Here is a 27,561-nt window from a genome sequence, read left to right on the forward strand (position 1 = left end):
GAGCATATCCAATGACAATGTACCAAAACAGGGCCCTGAAACATGCGTTAAGCCGAGTGGTGCAAACAGTTATGGTAATAAGACATTTAAGCCTAATAGGCTAATGTAGGCTGTAAAACATGTAGGCTAAGCTAACCTATAGTTTATATCAATGGTGCCTGTTGTTAGAGGATGTTCAAAAGGTTGTATTTTTTTGTAAACTCTTAAATTGCGTGAGTAGGTGAATGGAGTGGAAGTGAATCACTTCCAACTTCCAAGATTCACTATTCATAACAAACTATTACATAGCTCTCCACATTTCTTATGTAGGAAATGTATATTTGTTTCTCTCCAATCCATTTGAAGTGTTTGAAATGGCTCAGCAGCTCATTTTGAGTGGAGTAGGTGTTTCGCCTATTTGTTTGTGTGGTTGCAGCAGATGAAATAGTGCAGAGCTTTGACCTATTTGAACGGACAGCCGTATATAAGCACAAATTGCTTATATACCATTTGGTGTCTTAAATCATATGGGATCATACTGAATAGTACAGCACATACGCATTTCAAACTTCACATAGGGTAAGATTGAATAGGTTTTACAATTACAACACAAAGGATGAAGGAAAAAGAGGGGGAAAAAACAGGACAGGCTTTGTCAGTATCTGTAAGCTCATTCAGTCTTTATTGTTAACTTTACATTTTGAGATTTCAATGTAAAGTCCTCCAGGTGACACTTCTGGGATTTTGAATGCCTTAGTTACTCTTCAAGGGAGGTTGAGAAGAGTAACATGATTATGCAGACGTAAAGTGATATCCCATTTATCAAACAAAGAAAATGTTAAAGTACAGTAATTGCCACAATTCTGTTACTCGTACAGAAAGCTCACGTGTATTGTTTTGTTACGGACATGTATTCTAATATAAAGTCTAAAAGTGAATTTCAATGATCTATTTCAATGTACTGGTGTGTGACTAGTGATTTAGTAAGGAGAGAACAACAAAGTCACACTTCTCATATTGTCTACAATGTATATACCGTGTAGTGTGGCGTTTTCAAAGTAGGCATATTGCGTTATGAAATTACAGCCGCTATTTCTTATTCGATTCTATCATTGCCTGCCTTGTAAATAACTTCTGGAATGGACTAGAAATGAGAAAATAGAATAACAATCAATTCACTGATATTATTTTTGGTCTTTGGCCATGCAGTCAATTACTGTTCCATCTCCATTTGAGGCTGGTCATTTGCAGGCAGTAATCCACAGCAGAGAAATGCGCTCAACGAAAGTAATCAGACAAGATATGAGGCTTTTAGCTTTCCCTGAAGGCAAATAATGTGATAAAAAAGAGATACATGTAATATTTAAATAACGTATAAGTGTCTGCACTACTGTAAATAGGCATTTCATTATGACAGGTGGAAAATAGAAAGGGAAAGATGCCTGAAAAGAAAATATAATTGATAAGGAAGATTCTAAGAAAAATTAAATAATCCCTTCAAGGCTCCTGGGAAATGTACCTCCAGCGTGTACCCTTTCATCCCCACGTACCCCTCTACCCATCCTAGAAGAACCACAAGCGCAGCATCGCTAACAAAACTGCTATATATAGCCCCCTCCTCATTCTGCACCTGGCCAAGTCAAATGTCTCTGCTCTGACACACACACACACACAGACACACATGCGCTCACACACACAGACACACACCCAAGGTATGCTGGATCTCTCCTCAACACCCTCAGGGCGCTGCCACTCTTATCTGCCCTTGCTAGTGCCCCTTTAAAGTTAATAAAGAATCATTAGTCATGTGTCACCTCTCATAGCCCTGTCATGCTTTACACACCTACGGCACAATCACACTGAAATGCTTAATGGTGGCACCTTTCTGAAAGCCAATAAATCCATAATAAAAAAGTTTGCCCTTAGCCCGGGTCTCTCCATCTCTACCTCAGACTCCCTCTCCAGCTCCCCCTCCCACACACACACACCCCATTTGCGCACTCTTTATTTTTGGCAGCTCTCTTTTCTCAGCTAGCTTACATCCTGCAACAGTAACACATTGCTTTCTGTGCATCATCTGAGCTTGCCACACGCACAAAGCATTGACAAATGACTCCTATCTGGAGGAAAATACAGAGGGATGAAGGTGAACAGAGAGAAATAACGGGTTGTGTGGCCGTGTGGAGCGTGCTAACACTTCTCATACATGGCTGAGCTTCTAAAGTGAAAGATAAAACAAACAGAAGTCATCCAAACACACCCTGCCCTGTGCCCTGGGCATGCATTTGAAATGAGTAACTGTTCTATGTTCTATGTCACGTGGTACTTCCAATGTAACTGCCTGTAAATCAACAATGAGTCTGTCCTGCCCTTGAGCTTGTGCCATATGTCAGAGAATACTGATCAATTATATACATGTAGTGTATGTATTAGTTCACTGGCTAAAGAGTACCTGCACTTCTGCTTCAACCCTGTGCAAATCTACTTCTAATTGCACCTCTGTATCCAAGCCATTAGTCCATCATGAATATATTTTCTGGCACATAGTGCAGATGCTGGACGCAGTAGCATCTAAACAGTGACTCTAATCTACTTGTTATTAATCTGTGCTCCAGCCTTTCCCTTCTGGGTGATGAATCACCTGACTAACGCTGGGAGTAAAGTTAGAGCAATGCCCCAGCACTATAACTGACTCCGATATTGGTGTGCCCCACACTTGATTAATGCTTGTGTTCCAGCTCAGCCCACAAATATGCTGACTCTCATCAGGTACTACTGGCAGATCGGGAGTACATTACCCAATCTTTCTTTTCCCATTCTTTACTTAATCTTAATAGAGAAATCTGGGACGAATGAAAAATGAGGCACACTGAAGTGATAAAACAAAGACTCATCTAAAGGCCTTTAGTTTGAGAGTGGTCGTCCCATAAATAATATTTTTCGACAGTGGTTTAGAATTGGATGTTGATTTATTCATTTGTTTTTCTCCCAGGTCCCCATTTCCTGGGGTAGCCTATGGCTTTGCATATGATGGCGGGGATGGAATGTTTGAGGTTGGCTTGATCATGTGGATTGGGCTATTCATCACCAGTCCAGGCTGTCACAGACATCTCCACATTATCGGCAGCCTGGTATTGACAGAGCAGTATTCTTTGAGCACAGTTCAAAATGCTTGATGTGCCATTGATTGGAAGATTTATTAAGTGTTTTTTCGACAGCCTGGCTTTATTCATCTCTGCTGGAAGAAAAATTGAAAATAAAACCAATCTTTATTTTGTGGGGGTGATGGTTCAATTAGGTTTGTGATGGACCAATCATATTCTAGACCAGGAGAGCCACACCCAACACTGCCCAGATTGACCCATTACAACCTATTCAGGCCAAGAAAAGTCTAGCCTTGACAAGTCTACAATATGATATCTTAAAAGGTCAAGGAGTTTTCCCATGTTTGATTAAGGTAACATTAAACAGCATGTTTAACACAGTAGGTTCACCACTACTGCAGCTGCAATATGCTTCAATTTCAAAACCAACAATAAGTCATTGAATACAGTACAATTAGTACCTCTGCTATTGATCTTCCAAAGCATTAATAGCCTAGCGTTATGAGGATATCAGTCTGCTAATCTGGCCGTACATCGCAGCATACCACAGTGGATGGAGATGGTTCATAAAAGGAGATTGCCAGAGAAAGCGTGTCATGGTGTAGTGGTCATATACTGTAATTGGCGAATAACCTCAATGGAGAGTGGGTGAAAACGGTATTGTAGCAGTGTGCTGTGGAGATGTAGAGATGATGACACTGGGAAGTCAAATCATATGTTCTAGTCACATCATACGATTTTCTTTACAGTCATATAATCAACACATTACCAAAGAGCTAGAACTGAATCTATAAGATATTTGACATGTTCTGTGTTTAGTATATATTTGTTGGGGGGTGCAGAATATCCTGTATCATGTGTATGCATAACGCATTTATCAGACAATCCAACATTAGCTACATTATCAGCAAACGGGGAACACACTCTTATCATCAAATCCAGTAATCCTTTTTATTCAGATCATCATAAATCAATGTTCAGCAGTAAGCTCTGCCAACATCGCCCCCTGCACTACCATACCCATGTTTTAATGTGACTAGTGTATTTAATTCAGAGAATGATTCTTCTCCACAATTGATTACCATCTGGCTTTAAATGCCAGGGCCTTCTCCAGGGATATAATTGGCTTCTGGAACTTAATTAAAACAGACCAGAAATTAACAAAGTTTCAGAGACAGCCAGACAAATTAATATCTCTCAGCATTTTAACTCAGAAAAGTTCACATAGCCGCTTCAAAATGTAGTTGGGAAGAAATTGAATTAGCAAATTGGCTAATCATTCATTCCAGCAAGCCTACTCTATTCTTTAAAATCAGTATGAGAGAACAGGATGAATGAACAATTGCTGGGTGTACTCTCTTAAAGAACAGAGGTTTTCTTTGAAAAGACTTGCCGTTATGACTAGTCATATGTCTGCATTGTTTGCATGGTAGTCATATGGACATTGTAGTTGTTTGGTACTTACACCACAGTTCATAGTCGTTTGGTACTTAGGCCTCAATTCACAGTCGTTCGGTACTTAGGCCTCAATTCATCGTTTTGGTACTTACAGTGGTTGCTCCACTAAACGTTTTGCGATTATGCTGCGGGACTTAGAAGTAATGTGTGGTTTAGTACGGTACCCTGCGTCACCACTTCATTGCTCCAGACCAGCACAAGAGGGAGTTAGAGCAATGATTATGCTTTTGGGCCCTACTGTGTCTCTAACTGACAATGAATACACCTAAATAGAAACTGATAATTGTGCACGACTTCAGTATTACTTACTAAAACTGTTGTTACACTAAGGTTTTTATTATTTATTTTGTTAAGATTATTTTGTTATTACTGTAGTACTGTAGGCCACTCCAGACCAGTCGTGTTGTACAGTGGCTGAGAGCAAGCTGTGTTGCTACAGATGCTGGTTCAATACCCGTGCTGGCCTCTACTGGGAGACCCATGACATGACTGTAGGTTTCTGGTTTCTCTCCCTCTAAAAACAGAAATAAATAATTCTAAATAACAGACTGGTTTTATTTACAAATTAGTAACAATGTCTCACCCCATGTTCAAGAATGGCCTTTTTTCGCTCATTTTACGTTATTTGAAAACAAAATCATCTCCAAAATCATCTTATTTTTTATCAATGCAATTATTATTATTAATTTAGAATTATATAAAAGCCTGTTGGATATTCTCACAGGTATATTATTAACCCTGTTATTAGCAGGACAATATATATTGGTCATATTGGTCATGGCTCCTGAGTGGCGCACAATGGGATTGCCTTGCAGTTCTCCAGCTGTATCCACTGAAAGCGCGCAAGGTTCAGGGGGCACGGGATGGGCCGCAGAGCCACGCACAGAAGACCGACCTAGCCCATGGGGAAGGGAGGAGGACGAAGGGGGAGGGGGAGGGGTGGACCTCCACCCCGCCACACTGGCAACACTTTAAGGGGCATTGCACTAATAATGGCGCTGACTAGGGAAACGTTCCCTCTGTTCTGTTCTTAGTGCCAGTCTGCACGTTCAAACTAAATAAATGTAACTAATAATGGCATCTTTATGCTTTCGTTAATAAAATAACGATAAAAATACTCTTTCAAAATGCCAATGTTTATTTAGTTATGGATCCATTACGAATTATTATGGGAATAAATATCACTGAATTACAGAAATATCCTCCAATCCTCTATATGTAATTATTGACGGAGATTTACATCATATTTTTCGATATACTGTGGCCTACCATAGGCGACTTGAGTCTCACTAGTGTTGAGTAATGTGCTGTTAAAAGTGGTGTAGGTGTTATTTATTTAAAGAGCATATTGAAATGAGAAGCAATAGGATCTGAAGCAATAGCCTACAACTATTTTAGCACCGTTGTGCGCTGCTCTGAGACAAGCATGGGGACTGGTCTTGATAAATCAATTCGATTTTTATTTTCCCTGAATCTCCTTTTGGGTTTGGTTAGACTAGAATTAGAAAATTAGAAGGAAGAAATCTTATGCTCTTACTGTAACCTTTATTCAACTAGGCAAGTCAGTTAAGAACAAATTATTATTTACAAGGACAGCCTACTCCTTCCTACCCGTCGGGGAATTGAACCGGGGTCTCCCGCATGCCCACACGACACGGGGATTCTAAAACTAAATAGCCCAGTATTGTAGCCAACGACTGTCACGTTGTACAGCGCCATATTTTCCTTTCCATCCTAGAGGAAACCCAGGTTTTTTTTTCATTTATCTTGGAATAGAAACACCATAATATTAATCAAATTAATTAAGCAAAACTTCTTAAAATCAGTCCCATATACTGTCTTCTTACAAAAAAAGTTTTAAATTCTCTAGTACAGCCACTATTGAAGGCTATCAAATGCTTCTCAAAGATTCCCTCTGATGGTCAAACTAGCACTAACTAGCATTAATGGTACCAGTGGTTCACACTTAAATAACGTGTCATAGAATTCTGCGGCACCATGCAAGCTGCGCCGCATTACGCTGTAACTTTAAAAGGACGAACCACTGTAGGCCTCAATCAATAGTCATTTGGTACTTAGGTCTCAATTCCTAGTCATTTAGTACTTAGGCAATGTAATATTTAGACAGTATTTATTTTTCCCATGGACAAATACAACAAAATAATAATTATAAATAATCAGAACTGTAAAAACTCACTGCTAGTGAGTGTGTGGGCAGTTGTTCTAAACAAAGACACCGCGTAGACATGTCAACATTGACTGCATTCCATCCAGCCTTGGATTCTTGGAGCAACGCATCAACGCTCAGCATCAATACATCTATCATGACTATTATGGCTGACTGACGCAGTCTCTGACTGAATACATTTTCTCTTGGAGAGCATCAGATGGGTGAGCTGCCCCACAGGATTCCCCACCCCCCAACCAAAACGCTTCGCCTAATTATATATTTTCTACAGAAACCCAGTCTAATCACTCATAAAATGTTATGTTCCCTTCGTTAATGTTTTCAAAGTTATTATTTAGTTCCTGGTGTGATGTTAAATAGTAATTAAGGCTGATGAATCATTCAGTAGGCTAGCACTCCCAGCGGACGAGAACACTCGCTGCTACAGTGGAGTTGGTTGGGTTTGTTTAAATAGGAATTATCTGTGTTTCACTGAATAACGTTTTCAAACATACTTCCACAGCAGAGCCTTTTCATCATACTATACAAAGGAGATACAGTACTGCAGCAATGTCTATAACAAGCATCCGGTTAAAGATCTATAGTGGATTATTCCTTTATAGTCAAACAGTGTTCAACTATGCACACACTGTGGTCTTAAATCAAAGGTTTCAAGACTAGGCAACTATTCAAAGTCAGCATTATAACCATAATCATAAGCACAAAAGTAGAGCATTAAGGAGTTTATTTGCTGGGTCCAGATGTCCGCTCACACAGCTGACAGCTGTATTAGTGAGGAGAGATTGGACATGTTTGCTTTCTCTCTCTCTCTCTCTCTCACACACACACACACACACACACACACACACACACACACACACACACACACACACACACACACACACACACACACACACACACACACACACACACACACACACACACACACACACACACACACACACACAAACAGCCCACACAACCCCTCTGAGAGTCCCAGTTCTCTGAAATTATGCCACTGGAATAGAGCAGGGAACATGCACTGTCCTTTCATAAAGACATGTCGGCTTCGAGATTAACTGCTGTAACCCAAATTGCTGTAACGTAAATGGGGCTCTCTGCTGTGCAGCCATAATAGCAAGTCCCCACTCCATTTTAGCTGGTCAATTTGGTGTTCTACTTCTGAACCGGAATTGAACTTGTAATGAAATCTATTCATCACCAGAACACTACTGAGTGATAGTCAAGATATAGAAAAAGCACAATGGAGTAATTACCTTTTTCTCCGGGTAAAAATAGAGAAAAAAAGATCACCTAGCAACACCAGCTTTCTAAAACGACCAATACAACCATGCATGTACTTGTTCATACGTTTGATAAGGTATGATCAAGTGTTTGTTGAACACTGCTATTGATCTCAACATTGTTCTTCACAGTTTTCTCCCATCACAAGCTTATTCAAATGCACGTCCTAATTAATTGGCAGTGGGATAGTAATCCTCTTTCTGGGACAACAGAACGTTGGAGTAGTAAGCACAGATGTACACTATTGCCAAGGGAGCGCTCCACTCTCAATTAGGCCTCTCCTCCAGAATCACTAATGAAATGCTGCCTGTCGCCATTTTACGTCCATATGTTAATGTTGTGGCAATTAGTACATGTATCGCCTATAGACCACATACTGTAAAGTAGTTTTCAAACCATTATAAAACAAGACATTGCTGAAAAGTGGTTTTATCAACGTTGCCTGCCTATGCACTAGCATGGTGTATACAGTGAGTCAGACAGTATTAGATCGAATGCTTAGCCATATCTATCCATCAACCACCACTTAGTTGTTGACATGAGTTGCTGATGTCACTGTAGGCGTTTGTGCTGTGGCTAGAAGTTCTTTGTTGTGGGATGACAGGATACCATTACAATTTTATGCACACTAACATGACCCAAGTAACATTGTAATATATGAAATCTCTTGTGTGTGTCTTATTAATCATATTGTTTGACGTTGACGGAAGTGTAAATGGTCAGAATCATTGTGGAAACTGTGCGAGAGAACATGCCCTTTAAGCACAGATCGAAACTGAACAAAAATATAAACGCAACATGCAACAATTTCGAAGATTTTTATGATTTACAGTTCATATAAGGAAAGCAGTCAATTTAAATAAATGAATTAGGCCCTGATCTTTCACATGATTGGGAATAAAGATTTGCATCTGCTGTTCACAAATACCTTTTAAAAAATCTGAAAACCAGTCAGTATCTGGTGTAACTAGGGGTTGCACATTTTGGGGAATATTCAGAGGTGGAAACTTTCCGTGGGAATTAATGGGAATATATGGGAATTAACGGGAATATATGGGAATTAACGGAAATATATGCAAATCCATATTAATACCATTTAAATGTCGATGTTTTTTGCATTGGATATATTTACCATATCATAAGGATACATAATTGCAAATGATTAAATCCTTCCATTAGAAAAAAAAACAATTTAGTTACAAATTGAACTTTAATTAAATGACTTGACTCTTCACATGGGATGATTTCACTGAAAAACAAAAGAAAGGGAATATTGAATGATCCCCAACAATCCATCGCGTCTCCCAAAAACGTTTTGAACATACATCTGTAAAATGATAGTCTAGAAACTAAAGCTCTGGTTGTCTTCCTCTCAGGCTTCCATGTCTTCTCCCTGGCCCTCCCCAATGTCCACCTCTTGAACATCAGACTGAGGCCTCATCTTCACTGTCACTTTCCAACCTTGTTGAGGATGGAACGGTGTCAAGCGAGCCATCCCTTGTATTGATCAGCCCTTGTATTGGTCAGCCTGTTGCATGCTTTAGTGTGTGTGTTCCCAAACAAGGACCAGTTGCGCTCTGAGGCGGCTGATGTTGGTGGGATTTGGAGGATGATGGAGGCAACAGGGGAAAGAGCCTCAGATCCACAAAATCCCTTCCATCAGGTGGCTGATGAGATATGTTGCCACGACTGCCATATTGCATCTCCATCCCAAAGCCCTTGCATGGAAGTGTACTTCGCCAGACTGCCAAGAACCTTGCTCTCATCCAGGCCAAGGTGGCGAGAAACGGTAGTGATGACACCACAGGCCTTGTTGAACTCTGCACCAGACAGGATGCTCTTGCCAGCATACTTGGGGTCCAACATGTATGCTGTGGTGTGTATGGGCTTAAGGCAGAAGTCTTCATGTTTTTTGATGTATTTCAGAACTGCAGTTTCCTCTGCTTGGAGCAACAGTGAAGTGGGCAGGGCAGTACGGATTTCTTCTCTTACATTTACAAGCAGAGTCTGAACATCAGACAGGATGGCATCGTCTCCCTCAATCCATGCAATGGCTACTGCTAAAGGTTTCAGGAGTTTCAGGCTGCTTACCACTCTCTCCCAAAATACATCATCCAGGAGGATCCTCTTGATGGGGCTGTCCATATCAGCAGACTGTGATATGGCCATTTCTTGGAGACTCTATTTGGTAGTGTTGCCTTTAAATTGTTTATCTTGGGTCAAACGTTTCGGGTAGCCTTCCACAAGCTTCCCACAATAAGTTGGGTGAATTTTGGCCCATTCCTCCTGACAGAGCTGGTGTAACTGAGTCAGGTTTGTAGGCCTCCTTGCTCGCACACGCTTTTTCAGTTCTGCCCACACATATTATATAGGATTGAGGTCAGGGCTTTGTGATGGCCACTCCAATCCTTAAGCCATTTTGCCACAACTTTGGAAGTATGCTTGGGGTCATTGTCCATTTGGAAGACCCATTTGCGACCAAGCTTTAACTTCCTGACTAATGTCTTGAGATGTTGCTTCCATATATCCACATAATTTTCCTACCTCATGATGCCATCTATGTTGTGAAGTGCACCAGTCCCTTCTGCAGCAAAGCACCCCCACAACATGATGCTGCCACCCCAAAGCTTCACGGTTGGGTTGGTATTCTTCAGCTTGCAAGCCTCCCGCTTTTTCCTCCAAACATAACAATGGTGATTATGACGAAACAGTTCTATTTTTGTTTCATCAGAACAGAAGACATTTCCCAAAAAGTCCAATCTTTGTCCACATGTGCATTTGCAAACCGTAGTCTAGCTTTTTTATGGCGGATTTGGAGCAGTGGCTTCTTACTGAGCGGCCTTTCAGTTATGTCGATATAGGACTCGTTTTACTGTGGATATAGATACTTTTGTACCTGTTTCCTCCAGCATCTTTACAAGGTCCTTTGCTGTTGTTCTGGGATTGATTTTCACTTTTCGCACCAAAGTACGTTCATCTCTAGGAGAGGGAATGCCTCTCCTTCCTGAGCGGTATGACGGCTGCGTGGTCCCATGGTGTTTATACTTGCGTACTATTGTTTGTACAGATGAACGTGGTACCTTCAGGCGTTTGGAAATTGCTCCCAAGGATGAACCAGACTTGTGGAGGTCTACACTTCTTTTTCTGAGGTCTTGGCTGACTTCTTTAGATTTCCCCATGATGTCAAGCAAAGAGGCACTGAGTTTGAAGGTAGGCCTTGAAATATATCCACAGGTACACCTCCAATTGACTCAAATTATGTAATTTAGCCTATCAGAAGCCTCTAAAGCCATGAAATCATTTTCTGGAATCTTCCAAGATGTTTAAAGGCACAGTCAACTTAGTGTATGTAAACTTCTGACCCACTGGAATTGTGATACAGTGAATTATAAATGAAATAATCTGTCTGCAAACAATTGTTGGAAAAATTACTTGTGTCATCCACACAGTAGCTGACCTAACCGACTTGCCAAAACTATAGTTTGTTAACAAGAAATTTGTGGAGTGGTTGAAAAATTTGTTTTTTAATGACTCCAACTTAAGTGTATGTAAACTTCTGACTTCAACTGTAGATTGCTACTATAACTCACTGACCCTTCACATACCTAAACATTTTATTGGCTCTCTTGTAGAGTGTATCCATTGTTTTCAGTGCCATGATGTCCTTGAAGGAGCAGATTCAAAGCATGAGCAGCACAGCCAATGGGTGTGATGTGAGGGTAGGAATCCTCCACTTTAGACCAAGCAGCCTTCATGTTCGCAGCATTGTCTGTCACCAGTGCAAATACCTTCTGTGGTCCAAGGTCATTGATGACTGCCTTCAGCTCATTTGCAATGTAGAGACCGGTGTGTCTGTTGTCCCTTGTGTCTGTGCTCTTGTAGAATACTGGTTGAGGGGTGGAGATTATGTAGTTCATTATTCCTGGCCCACGAACATTTGACCACCCATCAGAAGGCTGCTTCCTAGGTTTTGGCCTTTCTAGGGAGTTTTTCCTAGCCACCGTGCTTCTACACCTGCATTGCTTGCTGTTTGGGGTTTTAGGCTGGGTTTCTGTACAGCACTTCGAGATATTAGCTGATGTACGAAGGGCTATATAAAATAAACTTGATTTGATTTGATCAGAGATGATTGCAATACAGTCTGCTTTCTCTGATTTGCTTGACGTTCAGTTGAACTCTGCATCCAGCAAATGAGTAGATAAAACATGTCTGGTTGGAGGGGTGTATGCTGGGCGATGAACATTCAGAGATATCTTCCAATACAAATTGCCTGTGAGCATCAGAGGTGAACCAGTTGCATACACAGCTCGAGCACGACATTCACCAGCATTTGTCTGACTACGTTACTCCATTGAGTCAAAACAGCTTCTGATTCCAGGAGGACCATGAGCTGTTGCTATCGATAAGGTGTCTGATTAATCCTTTTCACCTCAAATAGAAGTAGATGGACGTTTGTCAGAGGTTGCTTGTTGTGAGCGCTGAGGGAACTTTATGCATTTGGACAGAAGATTCTGCATCTTTGGTGCATTCTTCACATATGATTTGGCACAGTATTTGCTAATGTACACAGCTTTTCCTTCTACATTAGCTGCAGTGAAATGTCTCCACACATTAGATAGTGCCCGTGGCATTTTCCTGTAAAGATGAGAATTTAAAAAAATAAAAAAATGAATACAATTCCATGTACGGATAAATAGTTAAACAGTTAGATTAAACAACTCCTTTGTAAGATTTAAAATTAATCATGAATGGAAACAGGTGAATTAACACTCCTCAGTTAGCAGGCTCAAGCAAGCTAAAACCCACATGGTAGCAAAAACTAACTACCAGAAATTGTTAGACATGATTTAAACACACTTTGCTGTAGGCTACCATTTACTAGTTAACAAAAATCATCTATGTCATACAAAATATATTCACCCCACCCAGTATTATAATCAAAACTTACCAGAAAGCATGAAGTCCTTGGCTCAGACAGTGTAGTAGTGTGGGCTCAATAGCATCTCATTAGTGTGCAAGATCAGCTGTAGATGTGATGGAAGAGTGCACTGCACATGTGATGGAAGAATGCACTGTGCATGCAGAGGGTTGCAATTCCAGTGAACTGGGGATATTTTAACCAAAATATGCCACAAGACCTAGAATTGCCTTATGTGTATCCCACAAAAAAAAATTCACTGTTATAAGCTAACTTTTTTTATGAATTTAAGCAAAATTCCCCAAATTCCCAGACTTAACTTCCCATGGAAAATTTCTAGAAATTTCCCGGAAAGTTTCCGACCGCAGTTGCCTCAGGCAACGCAACACATCTCCTTCACATAGATTAGATCAGGCTGTTGATTTTGGAATGTTGTCCCACCTGGAGTGCGGAATTTCTGGACATTGGCGGGAACTGGAACATGCTGTCGTACACGTTGATGCAGAGCATGCTCAACGGGTGACAAGTCTGGTGAGTATGCAGGCCATTGTCCTGTTGTAAAACAAATTATAATCCCACTAAGCTCAAACCAGATGGGATGGCGCATCGCTGCAGAATGCTGTGGTAGCCATGCTGGTTAAGTGTGCCTTGAATTCTAAATAAATCACAGAGTGTAACCAGTAAAGCACCCCCACACCATCCCATCTCCTCCTCCATGCTTCACGTTGGGAACCACACATGCAGAGATCATCCGGTCACCTACTCTGTGTCTCACAAAGACACAACGGTTGAAACCAAAAATCTCAAATCTGGACTCATCAAACCAAAGGACAGATTTCCACCGGGCTAATGTCCCTTGTTTGTGTTTCTTGGCCCAAGCAAGTCTCTTCTTCATATTGGTGTCCTTTAGTAGTGGTTTCTTTGCAGCAATTCAAGCATGAAGGCCTGATTCACGCAGTCTCCTCTGAACCGTTGATGTTGAAATGTGTCTGTTACTTGAACTCTGTTAAGCATTTATTTGGGCGGCAATTTCTGAGGCTTGTAACTGTAATTTATCCTCTGCAGCAAAGGTAACTCTGGGTGTTCCTTTCCTGTGGTGGTCTTCATGAGAGCCAGTTTCATCATAGTGCTTAATGGTTTTTGCGACTGCACTTGAAGAAACTTGAAAAGTTCTTGAAATTTTACAGATTGACTGACCATCATGTCCTAAAGTAATGATGGACTGTAGTTTCTCTTTGCTTTTTTGAGCTGTTATTGCCATAATATGGACTTGTCTTTTACTTTGAAGAATGTCAATTATAAAATATATTTAGACTTGTTTCACACTTGTTTTGGTTACTACATGATTCCATATGTGTTATTTCATAGTTTTGATGTCTTCACTATTATTCTACAATGTAGAAAAGAGTAAAAATAAAGAAAAACCGTTGAATGAGTAGGTGTGCACAAACTTTTGACTGGTACTGTACATGTGAAATGAGTTTTGATTTAGAATGGACCATTATCATACACCTATCTCGAAACAGGGGCAGCAGGAAAAAATACATGTCATCTATGCACTTAAATAGCAAATAGAGGATTATTTTCCCGTGGTTAACTTTCATGCCAGCCAGGTAGGCTATACTCCTGTTGTAAAGGTAAGGAATGTGCTTAATATTAGGAAAGTTGAGAAATACATATAATAGGCCTAGCCTATAGAAAGCTGATGGGATCATCCTATTTTTAGTAGAGGCCATCACTCTGTTTTCTCGCGCAATTGCACAGCCTTTAGAAATGTTGCGCAACATGAGCTCATGTGCTCTCATGAAGTGTTTTATTAGATTTTCGATTGCATTTGCATTGATGTCAGAGTGAATAGAGCGACAATAGTGCTGAGTACCAGGCAGTTAGCTAATGACCATCAGCATCATCAGAGCTTGGAGAATACTAATTACTGCAACAGTCCAGTCAAGACCGTGGTGAAGACGACGAGCATGCAGATGAGTTTCTGACAGTTTGTGCAGAAATTCTTTGGTTGTGGAAATCCACAGTTTCATCAGCTGTCCAGGTGGCTGGTCTAAGACTATCCCGCAGGTAGGAAGAAGCCGGATGTGGAGGTCCTTGTCTGGCGTGGTTACACGTGGTCTGCGGTTGTGAGTCCGGTTGGACGTACTGCCAAATTCTCCAAAACTACGTTGGAGGTGTCTTATGGTAGAGAAATGAACATTGAATGCTCTGACAACAGCTCTGGTGGACATTCCTGCAGTCAGCATGCCAATTTTCCGGTAGTCAGAATGCCATTGCACGCTCCCTCAAAACTTGAGACATCTGTGTGACAAAACTGCACATTTTAGAGTTGCCTTTTATTGTCCACAGCACAAGGTGCACCTTTGTAATGATCATGCTGTTTAATCAGCTTCTTGATATGCCACACTTGTCAGGTAAATAGATTATTTTGGCAACGGAGAAATGCTCACTAACAGGGATGTTAACAAATTTGTGCACAAACTTTGAGAGAAACAAGCTTTTGTGAGTATGGAACATTTCTGGGATCTTTTATTTCAGCTCATGAAACATGGTACCAACAGTTCACATGTGGCGTTTATATTTTTGTTCAGTATGTAAATTAAACCTACCCATCATAAAACAGAACCTTAACCATTAGAAGAAAGAAAAATTGACCTCTGATCAGGTTTTCGGAGGCGATCTTCACCCTCACATACAGAGAAGCTTGTATAGGTAAACTGACCTTAGAACAGGTCTCAGAAAATACATATCTGCCCACACATTGTATTTTTAAAGGTAAACTGACCTGACATCCCCAGGGTCCTCTGTCACCAGCACATCAGTCTTGCAACTGGCGATGGGGTTGATTGACAGCTCCACCGGTGGCACCACAAAGCTCTTACTGACTGGCAGCCACAGACCCTGGCCTAGGCTGTAGGACGACCTGCATTGGCACAGAGACAATGAGATACTTAAGTGTCAAAAACGACAAGCACGTGCTCATCCTCCATATTAAACCATCAGCTAAATATAAATCAGTCAGCATTACAACAGCTGGTAAGGGCCTGTCCTTTTGACATAGAGCCACGGACATTTTTGTCTGTTTATATTTGTTATTAATGCCATCTGTATCGAAAGCAATGGGGTGGAGGTGGCACCAAAATGCATATAATTAAATTGTGTTTAGCATTAAACTAAAAAGTTAGTGCTTATATGAGGAAAGTTGAGATAAGAGAATATTGATCCATGCTACTGTGCATAAAGTTTAGACTTTGGGCCAGAGGGCTTATCCTGACCACATGACCTGACCGATGCTGTGTGAGTTCCATCAGTGTTATCAGTCATTCATCAGTGTTATCAGTCATTCAACAGTGTTATCAGTCATTCATCAGTGTTATCAGTCATTCAACAGTGTTATCAGTCATTCAACAGTGGTATCAGTCATTCAACAGTGTTATCAGTCATTCAACAGTGTTATCAGTCATTCAACAGTGTTATCAGTCATTCAACAGTGTTATCAGTCATTCAACAGTGTTATCAGTCATTCAACAGTGTTATCAGTCATTCATCAGTGTTATCAGTCATTCAACAGTGTTATCAGTCATTCAACAGGGGTATCAGTCATTCAACAGTGTTATCAGTCATTCAACAGTGTTATCAGTCATTCAACAGTGTTATCAGTCATTCAACAGTGTTATCAGTCATTCAACAGTGTTATCAGTCATTCAACAGTGTTATCAGTCATTCAACAGCGCTACAGCAGTAGTGTTAATATTAGCAGTTCTACCACGGCAATTAACATTATGTCATATTACACAATTATCATTAAACATTTTAAACATTTTACATACAGTTTATGACCGTTAATCCCTGTGTATAATCTCTTACTGAGAATCAGCATTGAGTGTGAAGTGTGATCGCTGATCAAGCAACAAATGTTCTCTAAACGAGTTGGGTCATTAGCTTGAGCTGCAAATGTTTTATCAACTAATAGAGTAGGAATATGAAGAGACAATTTATTCTCGTAGGCTCAATCAAAACGGCATTTCCATGAATTATCAGTGAATAAGAAACACAGGCATAAATAAGGTATAAACGGAAGTTGTGACTACACAGATATTAATAAGTTATTACCTTGCAAAAATAATCTGCGTAGATTCTCTTTCAGTCTTCAATAACGATACACAAAATATACATTTGATTTGAATACAATTCTCAGATATTGAGTTGTTACTCAATATTGTATTAAAATCAAATGTATATTGTGTGTGTCATTATCAAAGACTGAGAGAGAACTATTATGAATCATAATAACATCTCCTGCTAATGGTTTACTCAACGTGGCTTAGGCTGGCTGTCATGGCCTTGTGACTGACGTTAAGCCATTGCCAATGCTGCGTTATGTTATGGAGACTTCAGCCAATATCTCATTTTATAAGCTCTTTGTCAGTAGTCATTTAAAGAGGTGCTCAGAGCAGTGGGCAGGGTGCGACCGGCCCTGACCTGGGATATAGACAGGAACACAATGAATCAGGCCTGATCAATGGCCACGTCCACTCATAAATAAGACACTGACAGCCAGTATCCCGCTCACTCCGTTCTCTCACTATGGAGCCCATTGATCGGCCCCTGCTCCTCTCCCCATCCATCACACACACCTGGAGGCTTTATCAAAGGTGTGTGTGTGGGGGGTACAAGTGTGTGTGTGTGTGTGTGTGTGTGTGTGTGTGTGTGTGTGTGTGTGTGTGTGTGTGTGTGTGTGTGTGTGTGTGCACGTACACGTACATGTGCGTGAATACAGGAGAGAATCAGAGGGTGATGACAGCTCGGTTAAGAAAAATAAATATGAGATATTCTCAGGGTTTTTTCCCTATAAACTTCCACACCAGGCATTTGATTATGGCAGGGAAAACAGCTTATTCATGAAAAGCTGAGAAAAGATCTGTAGTGATTCTGACAAGAGCGAAAGAAAGGCAATATTTGAAATGTAATTATCTCTCTCAACTGCAAGGTAGAGGCTCTGAGCGACAAATTCATCATAGGATTTAAGATTATTCTGCTGTGCCATAAAAACCTACAGCCCCATTTCATATTATTTACTGTTTCAGTCTTACATCACCTAGTCTATTCTTATTTTGGGAGGTTAAACTATATTCTCTGACACCCCTTCCCTGAAGTCATCATGACCTCCCCAATTACAACACACCCCAGAAAGGGGGTCTTTTGAAGAAAACCACTAATTTGCCAAAGGCATGGGTTAGAAGCCCTTGAAAGGTTCTATTGACTGGCACAGCCACATCCAACTGTACAGAGCATTTGTGCTAGCACTCCTCAGGAAAATGTCACAGAGAATGTCCCTGTCAAGAAAGGCCCTGTGACAAAGACTGGCACTAAGAGTACTTAAAAGCCCTGTCCATGACATATCCTTTGGCTATTTCTTCACAGGGCCGCATTCTCTGTGTGTGTGTGTGTGTGTGTGTGTGTGTGTGTGTGTGTGTGTGTGTGTGTGTGTGTGTGCATTATTGTGTATTTGTGTGTGTGTGCGTGCATTATTGTGTACTATCGGTCATACACTATTGTGTGTGTACTATTGTGTTCAGAGCAGAAGCTGAGGCGGATGTATGGAGGTGACAATCACACAGTCCCAGATCCTATAGTGCGTGGAAGTGGCTGGTAGTGTACACAAAGTTCCAGTTTCCCCAGACTTCAGAGTAGTTGATCTGAAAGACATTATTTTGGCAGACCACCAGCTATGCTCTCAGACGAGGGTGCTTGGATTAACATGTCTCCTCACCTGAATATCTTTTCTGGCGTTTGCTCCCCTGTGACGAGGTCATAACCCTTCTCCAGGTTAGTGTAGGGCCAGGGACTGGGGAGAGAGCAGGGAGGAAGAGGACCATTGTATGTATACACTGAACAATCCACATTTATAAACACACTCTTCTTATACATTCATGCACGATCAAAATAAGCTAAATTGCAGAGGAAAAATCAGAGGCAGGAAAATGTTAATACACCATATTACAAAATGAATAGATTAATAAGTAAGTGAGTTGATATACAGTACAGGTTTCTGCACATAGTTATACAAGGTCATGTTATACAATTAGCTCTGGCTTTAAATACCAAAGATGATCCTCCTTTACTCCTGAATTGGCAAAATGGGATTGGATCTGTGATTGGTGGGTAGGGACCGAGTTCATCATGATGATGGGGAATTTGCATAGCTAGAGGAGGCTGCCGTTTTATTGGCCCAGCTGTTGGGCCAGTCGAGTTAATTAGCATGCAGAGTCTGAGTCAGGAAGAGAGCTTACACTTGACTGGGCACAAGGCAAGGTGATGAATGTCTCATCTCCCTCTCCCTCTCTCTCCATCTCTATCTCTCTCCCTATCTTACCCTCTCCCTCTCTCTCGCTCTCCCTCCCTTCTCTCCCCCTATCCCTCCCTCCCTGTTCATTTCCCTTTCGCTCTCTCACTCTGCCTCTTCTCCTCTTGTCTCGTCAGTGAGGTGACAGTGAGTGTGCAGGGCAGAGCCGGCAGGACTCACCCTTCATTGCGTCCCCAGTCACTGCGAACACAGAGATGTTTATGCACCGGGTCAGTGGAATAGCCCTCATGACAGCTGCATTCACCTGCAGGATAGGGGGGAACAAAGTGACAGATATATGAATTCCTCCCGCAGCCGAATAAATTACCCCGTGTGTCTTCCAGGGCCTCCCTGCTCATCCATAATTAGGCAATAATCAGTTGGCATTGGACTTAGTTTGGCAGCTACTGCTCAACACCAACCTCACGCCTCTTCTCCTCACCTCAATCTCCACCTCAGACATGCTGGAACTCTAAACTGGAGTAAATACGCCCCCCTACAACTTCAACACTCACCCCCTTCTCTACCCCTGGCATGTTCTGATCCACCCATGGTGTCTTATAAACTTCACATTCTCTTTGTTCTAGACACTGTCTGACCATGAACATTTAATCCCAAACACTCTGGGTTAAAAAAACACTGTGGGGCTCCCGAGTGGCCAGCGGTCTAAGGCACTGCATCACAGTGCTTGAGGTGTCACTACAGATCCGGGTTCGATCCCCGGCTGTGTCACAGCCGGCCGCGACCGGGAGACCTATGAGGATGTGCACAATTGACCCAGCACTGTCAGAGTTAGGGGAGGGTATGGCAGGCCGGGATATCCTTGTCCCATCGCAATCTAGCAACTTCTGTGGCGGGCCGGGCGCATGCACGCTGACACGGTCACCAGTTGGACTGTTTTTCCTCCGACACATTGGTGCATCTGGCTTCCGTTTTAAGTGAGCAGTGCGGCTTGGCAGGGTCGTGTTTCAGAGGACGCATGGCTCTCGACCTTCGCCTCTCCAGTCCATACAGGATTTGCAGCGATGGGACAAGTCTGCAACTACCAATTTGATATCACAAAATTGAGGAGAAAAAGGGGCAAAAAGTTACAAATGTAAAAAAATGTTTTTTTATCAAACCTCTCCACTCTTGACTCACAGTACTCTTTCCATTCCCATCAACAATAACAACTTTTCAAACCAATGCTGTAACAGGCTCTAATCTCTGACAGCACTCTAACCACAACCCTGTACACATCTACCACACTTATCTAGTTACTCTCTACTTCACTCCCTCCATCTTTAACAACCCTCCTCTACAACAAACCTTCATGTTCTCTCCCTGACTCCATCTCTACCACCACCCATTCCCGAACTCTCTCTCACCTGGCATCTAGCTACATGTACTTCACACCCAGTCCTCTCTTAATGACGCCCATCAGATGTATTCTCTGAGGAAAAAGCATGTATTTACCTCTACAATGCACCACACATCCACAGAGGCCATCATGTACAGTATTCTCCTTCTATTTTGTAAGCAACTCCTATGAAATTGTAGATATATCGGTAGGAAGTACCATCACAACAATACAACATATGACTGTGGTACATCTTGGTGTGATGTATACTTGAAATGGCCAGACTTTTTTCTCTTGATCCATCTCTCTATCAACTAAACCACCATTCCTTTTCATTTTGGACCCGCAACATTTTCAATGGCAGAAAGCAAACATTAAATTCATAGCTTTTATGGTAGACGACTGTAAGACAAAAGCATTGCCATAGTGGCAACAGTGCCTTTGAAAAGATAGATGCCAAGGATAAGGGGGTGGTGCTCTGAAAAGATAGTGTTCCATAGCATAACATAAACAGTGCAATGACACTTCGCTAAAACAGCAAAGGTGTAAAGCAAAGTGAATTATGAATCTGCACATACTGTATCTACAAAACAACTAAAAAATAAAGAATGAATGCAAAGTCAACAAAAATTGAGAAGATTAAAATGCAGCTTTTGATACTCATTGTATCTTTTTCCCTCTCACCTCTGCTCAGATGAAAGCATCCAAGGCAGGGGGGGAAATGATACAGTATGGCACATGATGCATCTTTCATTTCACATGTTTTTAATCCATACAGAATCATAGCAGGGGGAAAGCGCCAGGCTTGTTCTAACCAGGCCTCGGGGAGCTGATTTATGATCTCTCAGTAGATTTGAGGCAGCAGATTCATAAAACATAAAAACATATCTAAAAAACAAACACTGAATAAGGGGAAAGCGCCCTCTGTGTCTTCTGCCATGCAGGCATTTTCACTGCTCTGTGGTTTACATTGCCTCTCATCCCAACCCAGCCCTGAGTCTACCGCAGAACATTGTGTTTCTCAACTCTCCTCTGATGTTACAGAAATAAGTAGTTTTCTATGGGCCTATGGAACATCTTGAGTTGCGGAGTGAGGGACTAATACAGGCATTATCACTGCACTATGGTTCAGGCTGCCTCTCATACACCAAAGCCCCAGTCTACCGCTGAACATTTTGTTCCTGAATGTCACTCTGTTGTTACAGAACTATACAGTGTATTGCTATGAATCAATGTAACCATTTGAATTGGGGGAGTGGGTAACAAATGTCTGTTGTCAAATGACCTCCGCTGGGGGCACTTGAGTCTTACTGACAAGAACATGATGATCACATTGTTTATCTAACTGCAGACAATTCTTTCTCAGGGAGAATACCTTCCTACTTTTGATATTCTCATCCTCACCTCTTACTTGTTGAAATGTATATGGGATGTTCACTGCTAATTGTTTCATTAACCTCATTACATTTTTTGGGGTAAATATTTTCTTAACTATTTCTTGAACTTGATTGTTGGTTAAGGGCTTGTAAGTAAGCATTTCACGGTAAGGTTGCCTGTTGTAATCGGTGCATGTGACAAATATAATTTGATATGATTTGATAATATTCAAATGGTAGTCAGAGTGAAAAACACAATAAACAAAATAAAAAAACTGTTCTTACTCAGTATCTATATAATAATAATTTGGTGGGTGCTTATAGCTGTCCTATTTCACATATGTACAAGTGTGTACTAATTGAATTCCAAATTTCAAAAAAGTCGCTTTACCCACATGTGTTCTGGCTCTGGCCCAACCCATCGGATTCTGAGACCAATCAGACGGTCTAGAATGGATTTCCATTCTAGAAATCTTCGGGAAGGTCTCAGATCCAAAGTCACTGCGGAGAGGAAACGTCTGTGGGCATGGCGTAGCGTTTTGGCCGGAGCAAGGAGTTTTGGTAGCCAGTCAATGATTTCATATGGTCAAACTGCAATTATGGAGATTTGTGGACAGTTGTGCATTGCTCCATATGCGCCACTAGTGTGAAAAGCCTATAAAAGGCATTGTCATTGGCGGTAAAAGTCGACCACAACATTAGCATTGCACAGAATAACCCTCCTGTTGACTGGCCCATGGTCCCTCATGGGGTTATAACACTGAAATAAATATATGAACAGGAGTCATGAAACACCATTCACATTTTATCACCAAGTTCTTAATAATTCATTAAGTGAGTTTATGAGCCGGGGACATAACGGATTCAGGCACAAGCACCTTGGCTAGCAGGGAACAGCTACTGCCTTAATGATGTGAGAATGTGCACCACTTTCTTGTGTTGCTAGCTACCTGCTGAATAGCAGAGGCAAATTGAAAGGCCTTGATGTCGGAGGTGAGAGCTTCCTTTGCTCATAAAGGAACATTTTATCCGTGTTTAATCAGAAGCTTTTAATGAGGATTTTTTAAAACTAATATGAATATTGTACCTGTAACCACCCCAACAAAAAATGCCAAAACAAAACTAAATGTTGTCGTCAAAAAAAGGTAATATGTTGAGGGATAAGAATTCAGAGCAATTAATTCAGGAATTTCCCAAATGTAAGGCATTTATAGAGTCTAAAGTACCGGGCCTGGGTTTCTACTAAGCTGACATATGGAATTTTTTAAAGTTGTTAATACCAAGGATAATTTAGCTATCTGATTTTACATTTTAAGACCCCTGTAGGTATACATTTTTTTAATTAGTTGATGAAACATTGACTTTTAACTTACTAAATCAAAACAGAGTATGTTTTAAAGTGTCTGTCCTATATCTAAGAGAGATAATTGAAAGGTCAGGAAAAATAAAAATAAAAATTTGTACCCATATTTAAAGGGATACTTCAGGACTTCCCCAGAGTCAGATGAACTTGTGAATAACATTGTTATGTCTCTGTGTGAAGAAAGTTAGAGGTAGTTCCGCAAGCCTATGCTAACTTGTACTTCTCACCTGCATCTTCCTCTCTCTCTCTCTCTTTCTGGATCTATCTCTATCTCTCGCGTTCTTTCTCTCACACACATGCACACACATTCACACACACAATTCTGGCCCTGCATTTCTCACTCGCTCATCTCATCTCTAAAATGTTCACAACAAACTCTTTCATAAATGCTTTTGGCAACCAGAATCCCTCATCAGCGCATTTCTTGTTTTCTAAATTAAAGCCAAAATGAAAAACAGTAGAGTGTGCGTTAACTGGAGACTAGGGCTGTTGCGGTAACCATATTACCGCCACACCAGCGGTCACGAGTCATGTAAGCAGTCAAATTCCACGTGGCCATTTAGTCACGGTAATTAGGCTTCTCCAAGCTCTGATGCTGCTGCTGGTCATTAGTAGCCTACCAAACTTGCTAACTGCCTGGTACTCAGCACTCTATTGTCACTCTAATCACTCTGACATCAATGCAAACGCATTTGAAAATCTAATCAAACACTTCATGAGAGCCCATGAGCTCATGTTGCGCAATATTTCTATAGGCTATGCAATTGAGTGATTAAAAAAGTCTATTAAAAGTCTATTAAAAAAGAGGACGATCCCTTCAGCTTTCTATAGGCTATGCCTACTATATTTATTTCTCTACTTTCCTAATATTAAGCACATTGCTTATCTTTACAACAGGAGTATAGCCTACCTGGCTGGCATTAAAATAAACCATGGGGAAAAGCGTCCTCCATTCGCTAAGTGCACAGATTACAGTAATATTTGTTTTTTCCGCTGCCCCTGTTTCGATACAGGTGCATGATAAGGGTCCATTCTAAATCAAAACAAATGTCACACATATTATTTAGTATATGTAAAGACAAGATTAAATCAAGAATGGTCTGATGGGTGACAATTATAGCCTATCACCTGTGAATGATATATTATCACCTGTGAATGATATATTATCACTTGTGAATGATGCCTAGCATAAGAAACAATACTTTTTTTTGCAACTTTTCTGAATCATAGTCACACACCTCATGTAGCCTAGCCCATAGGCCTATATGTTTTAATAATGTTTGTATCACAACTAAAGTGGCAAAAAAACGTCTTAAAATTAAGCACATTAATCCGCTTTAGAAGGGGTGTAGAGCCTACACATAAGCAGTTTGGGGAAGATCATTTTCCACATAAAAATGCCCCTTTATAATAAAAGCATTACTTGCATGATTGGATTTGTGGTCACTTTTGATAATGGTGTTTTCCGCTAATGGAACATTCACGCTTATAGCCTACTACCATGTGCGCATGTAATGGCAGATTTCCTCCTCTTCGTCTGAAGAGGAGGTGTAGCAGGGATCGGACCAAAACGCAGCATGGTAAGTGTCCATGTTTTAATAGAAACAACTGAACATGACACAATACAAAATAACAAAGAGAATCTAACTGAAAACAGTCCCGTGTGGCACAAACACTGACACAGGAAACAAACACCCACAAACCAACAGTGAAAACAGGCTACCTAAATATGGTTCCCAATCAGAGACAATGAATGACAGCTGCCTCTGATTGAGAACCATATCAGGCCAAACTAGAAAACCCCACATAGAAACAGACAACATAGATAATACCCACCCAACTCACGCCCTGACCAACAAAATAAAGACAAAACTAAGTAAATAAGGTCAGAAACGTGACAGCGCATTGCTGTGCTTATAACGTGAAGAAATAACCTAAAAGTTTATCAACATTTTAAGCTAAACGTTCTGATCTGTTGGGTCAGCCACCTTGCATAAAACATTTGTTTGATGCTAGTGGTTGTATTAATTTGGTATCTATCTCACAGAACAGAATAGGTCGACTTTTGGACTATGGTGGATAATAGATTGACATAGTCTAGTGCTTCTGCTGTTCGTTAGGCCTGACGAAAAGTAAATGTGTACAGTTCTTCCAATATCTTCAATATGCACCTCGAAATTGTATAATGACACGCGCAGTTGCGTCCCAGATGTTTCTGACTTGTAGCCTGTGAGAAAGACCCGATCACGTGAAGGAGAGCCATGTGACTGAGATACACTTTGAATTGAGCAGCACGCAGGGAGAAGGGCACAACGCAGCACTCCGGGCCGCAAAAAGCATGTTTTTTTTTTTAGGGTGCATTAGGGCCACAAAGGCATTATCAAGTGCTTGTCAAATTGTGGAGAAAATACTTATATTTTGTTCAGCTTTGTTCAATTGTATTCTTCATACTATAAAATAATACAAAATAATACCACGGAATACTAAGCAGATCCTGTAGGCTAAATGAACTACCGGTAGTGTAGCCCACAGCCATTTGGAATAGCCACATCACTACCTAACATAAGGACAACTCAGAGAATGCTATTCTGTTCTTCTGAAATAGACTACATTTTCTTCATATCATGCCTCTTTAGACCAGTCTAAAATAAATAATGTATTTATTGTGAAGGTGTAGACTTTTAGACTTTTTAAAATGGCTTGCAGGCTATGTGTGGAATCCAGGAGATGCTACATTTGTTTGTTAATTAACGGTCAATTACGGTGAGACCGACAGTTATTTGCTTGACAATCACCAGCTGACTAAATTTGGAGACCAGTAACTGATCATCCTTCTCTTTCCCTGCAGCCGACCTGAAGTGACTAACGACACGTTTCATTAGAACGCTTTCCCTATCTTGCACAGGCCATGTGGACCATTTTCACATTTCAAGGTTCACAGCATGGACACAGGAAAGATATTGTTGTCCCGATGCATATTTCCACCGTTACACCATTCCAGGGGGGAAAAAAATCTGTGTCTGGACCTTGAGGAGATTCATCCTCGACATCAGCTATTGGGAGGGTGGGGTGGTGGACTGAATAAATAGGGCTGATAAAGCCGGGAACGTTCCAAAACGACCTAGCCATTTCAGCACCTATTAGTTGTGGTAGGAACCTCTGAGTATTTGTTGGTGGAGAAAACGAAGGGAGGGAAAGAAGGGAGGTTGGGCTTGGGCTTTCATGAAATCCTGAACGAGAGAGGTGATGCTATTTCACATGTATCCTCCCCGTGCTGAGATGTGCTAATGTGGCCGATGGCTGGAGGAGCAGGTGGTGTGGCATTACTGATAAGCCGGAGGGATTTATCTAGAGTGTGTGTGTGTGTTTGTGTGTTTGAGCGTGTGTGTGGGTGCGTGTATGCTTTTGTGTGTGTCCAGGTGCCTGTGCGTGTGTGTGATTGAGCTGGCCCCGGACCAAACCCATTCACACGCCACTGAGGCAGAAGGAGACATCCGTATACACAGGGCCAGTGGAGCCATGTCATTCAGCCATTGACTTCCACTGTGATACCTCACATGAGATGAGGATGATAGTTAAGGCAGGGAGGAAGAGGCCAGGAGATTGTTTATCAAGCCAGGATGACACAATGGTGTGGTAATGACAGTGTTGGTAGAATGGGTGGCATTAAGGGATGGTGGAGTGACACAGAGACAGTGTTTGAGGTAGCTGAGTAAAATGACTGCAGCTGGCCAACGTGATACAACACAGAGGGGATATAAAGTGAAATGTGTGTTCTTATAGGAGTATAGGAGTGTGCTTGTAATTACAACGTGCACCCTTTATTGGGTAAATAAAGTATTTTGAAAGGAATTTAATTGTTTATTGATTGATCTGATACATTCTCCCACTCAATTCTGATTCCCCAACAACAACTTTAGACTTACACATCACTATGTTAAAAGGAGGGGGAACTAAAATCTCATTTTTCATTAATACAGCATCTCCAAAAGAACGTCCCTCTCTGTTATCGGGGTTCTATTGAAGCCTCATCACCACAAATATTTTATCTTGCTTTGAGGCATGCGTTCAGGACCCCCACCTCAGATAATGCCTTTGCGTAGTATTTTCATAATAGATGTGTTATCAGGTGGTGCATATTTGCTTTCTTGAAAGTCTTCGGGCTTTATCTCCTTCTCAGGCATTTGACTTTCATTCGGT

At 41.1% G+C, this 27,561-nt stretch overlaps 1 protein-coding gene across 1 annotated transcript in view; it reads right to left on the minus strand.

Annotated features, from left to right (window-relative positions):
* LOC120025537 (astrotactin-2-like) overlaps positions 1 to 27,561 on the minus strand; it is a 451,161-nt gene that overhangs the window by 222,690 nt on the left and 200,910 nt on the right. Inside the window, exons 8-10 of the mRNA XM_038970100.1 lie at positions 19,464 to 19,548; positions 18,711 to 18,785; positions 15,723 to 15,860 (exon numbers count right to left, since the gene is read on the minus strand). Of these exons, the coding sequence (XP_038826028.1) occupies positions 15,723 to 15,860; positions 18,711 to 18,785; positions 19,464 to 19,548 (298 nt within the window). The remainder of the gene's footprint in view (positions 1 to 15,722; positions 15,861 to 18,710; positions 18,786 to 19,463; positions 19,549 to 27,561) is intronic.

The sequence above is a fragment of the Salvelinus namaycush genome, chromosome 31, assembly GCF_016432855.1.
Source record: "Salvelinus namaycush isolate Seneca chromosome 31, SaNama_1.0, whole genome shotgun sequence".
NCBI lineage: Eukaryota > Metazoa > Chordata > Actinopteri > Salmoniformes > Salmonidae > Salvelinus > Salvelinus namaycush.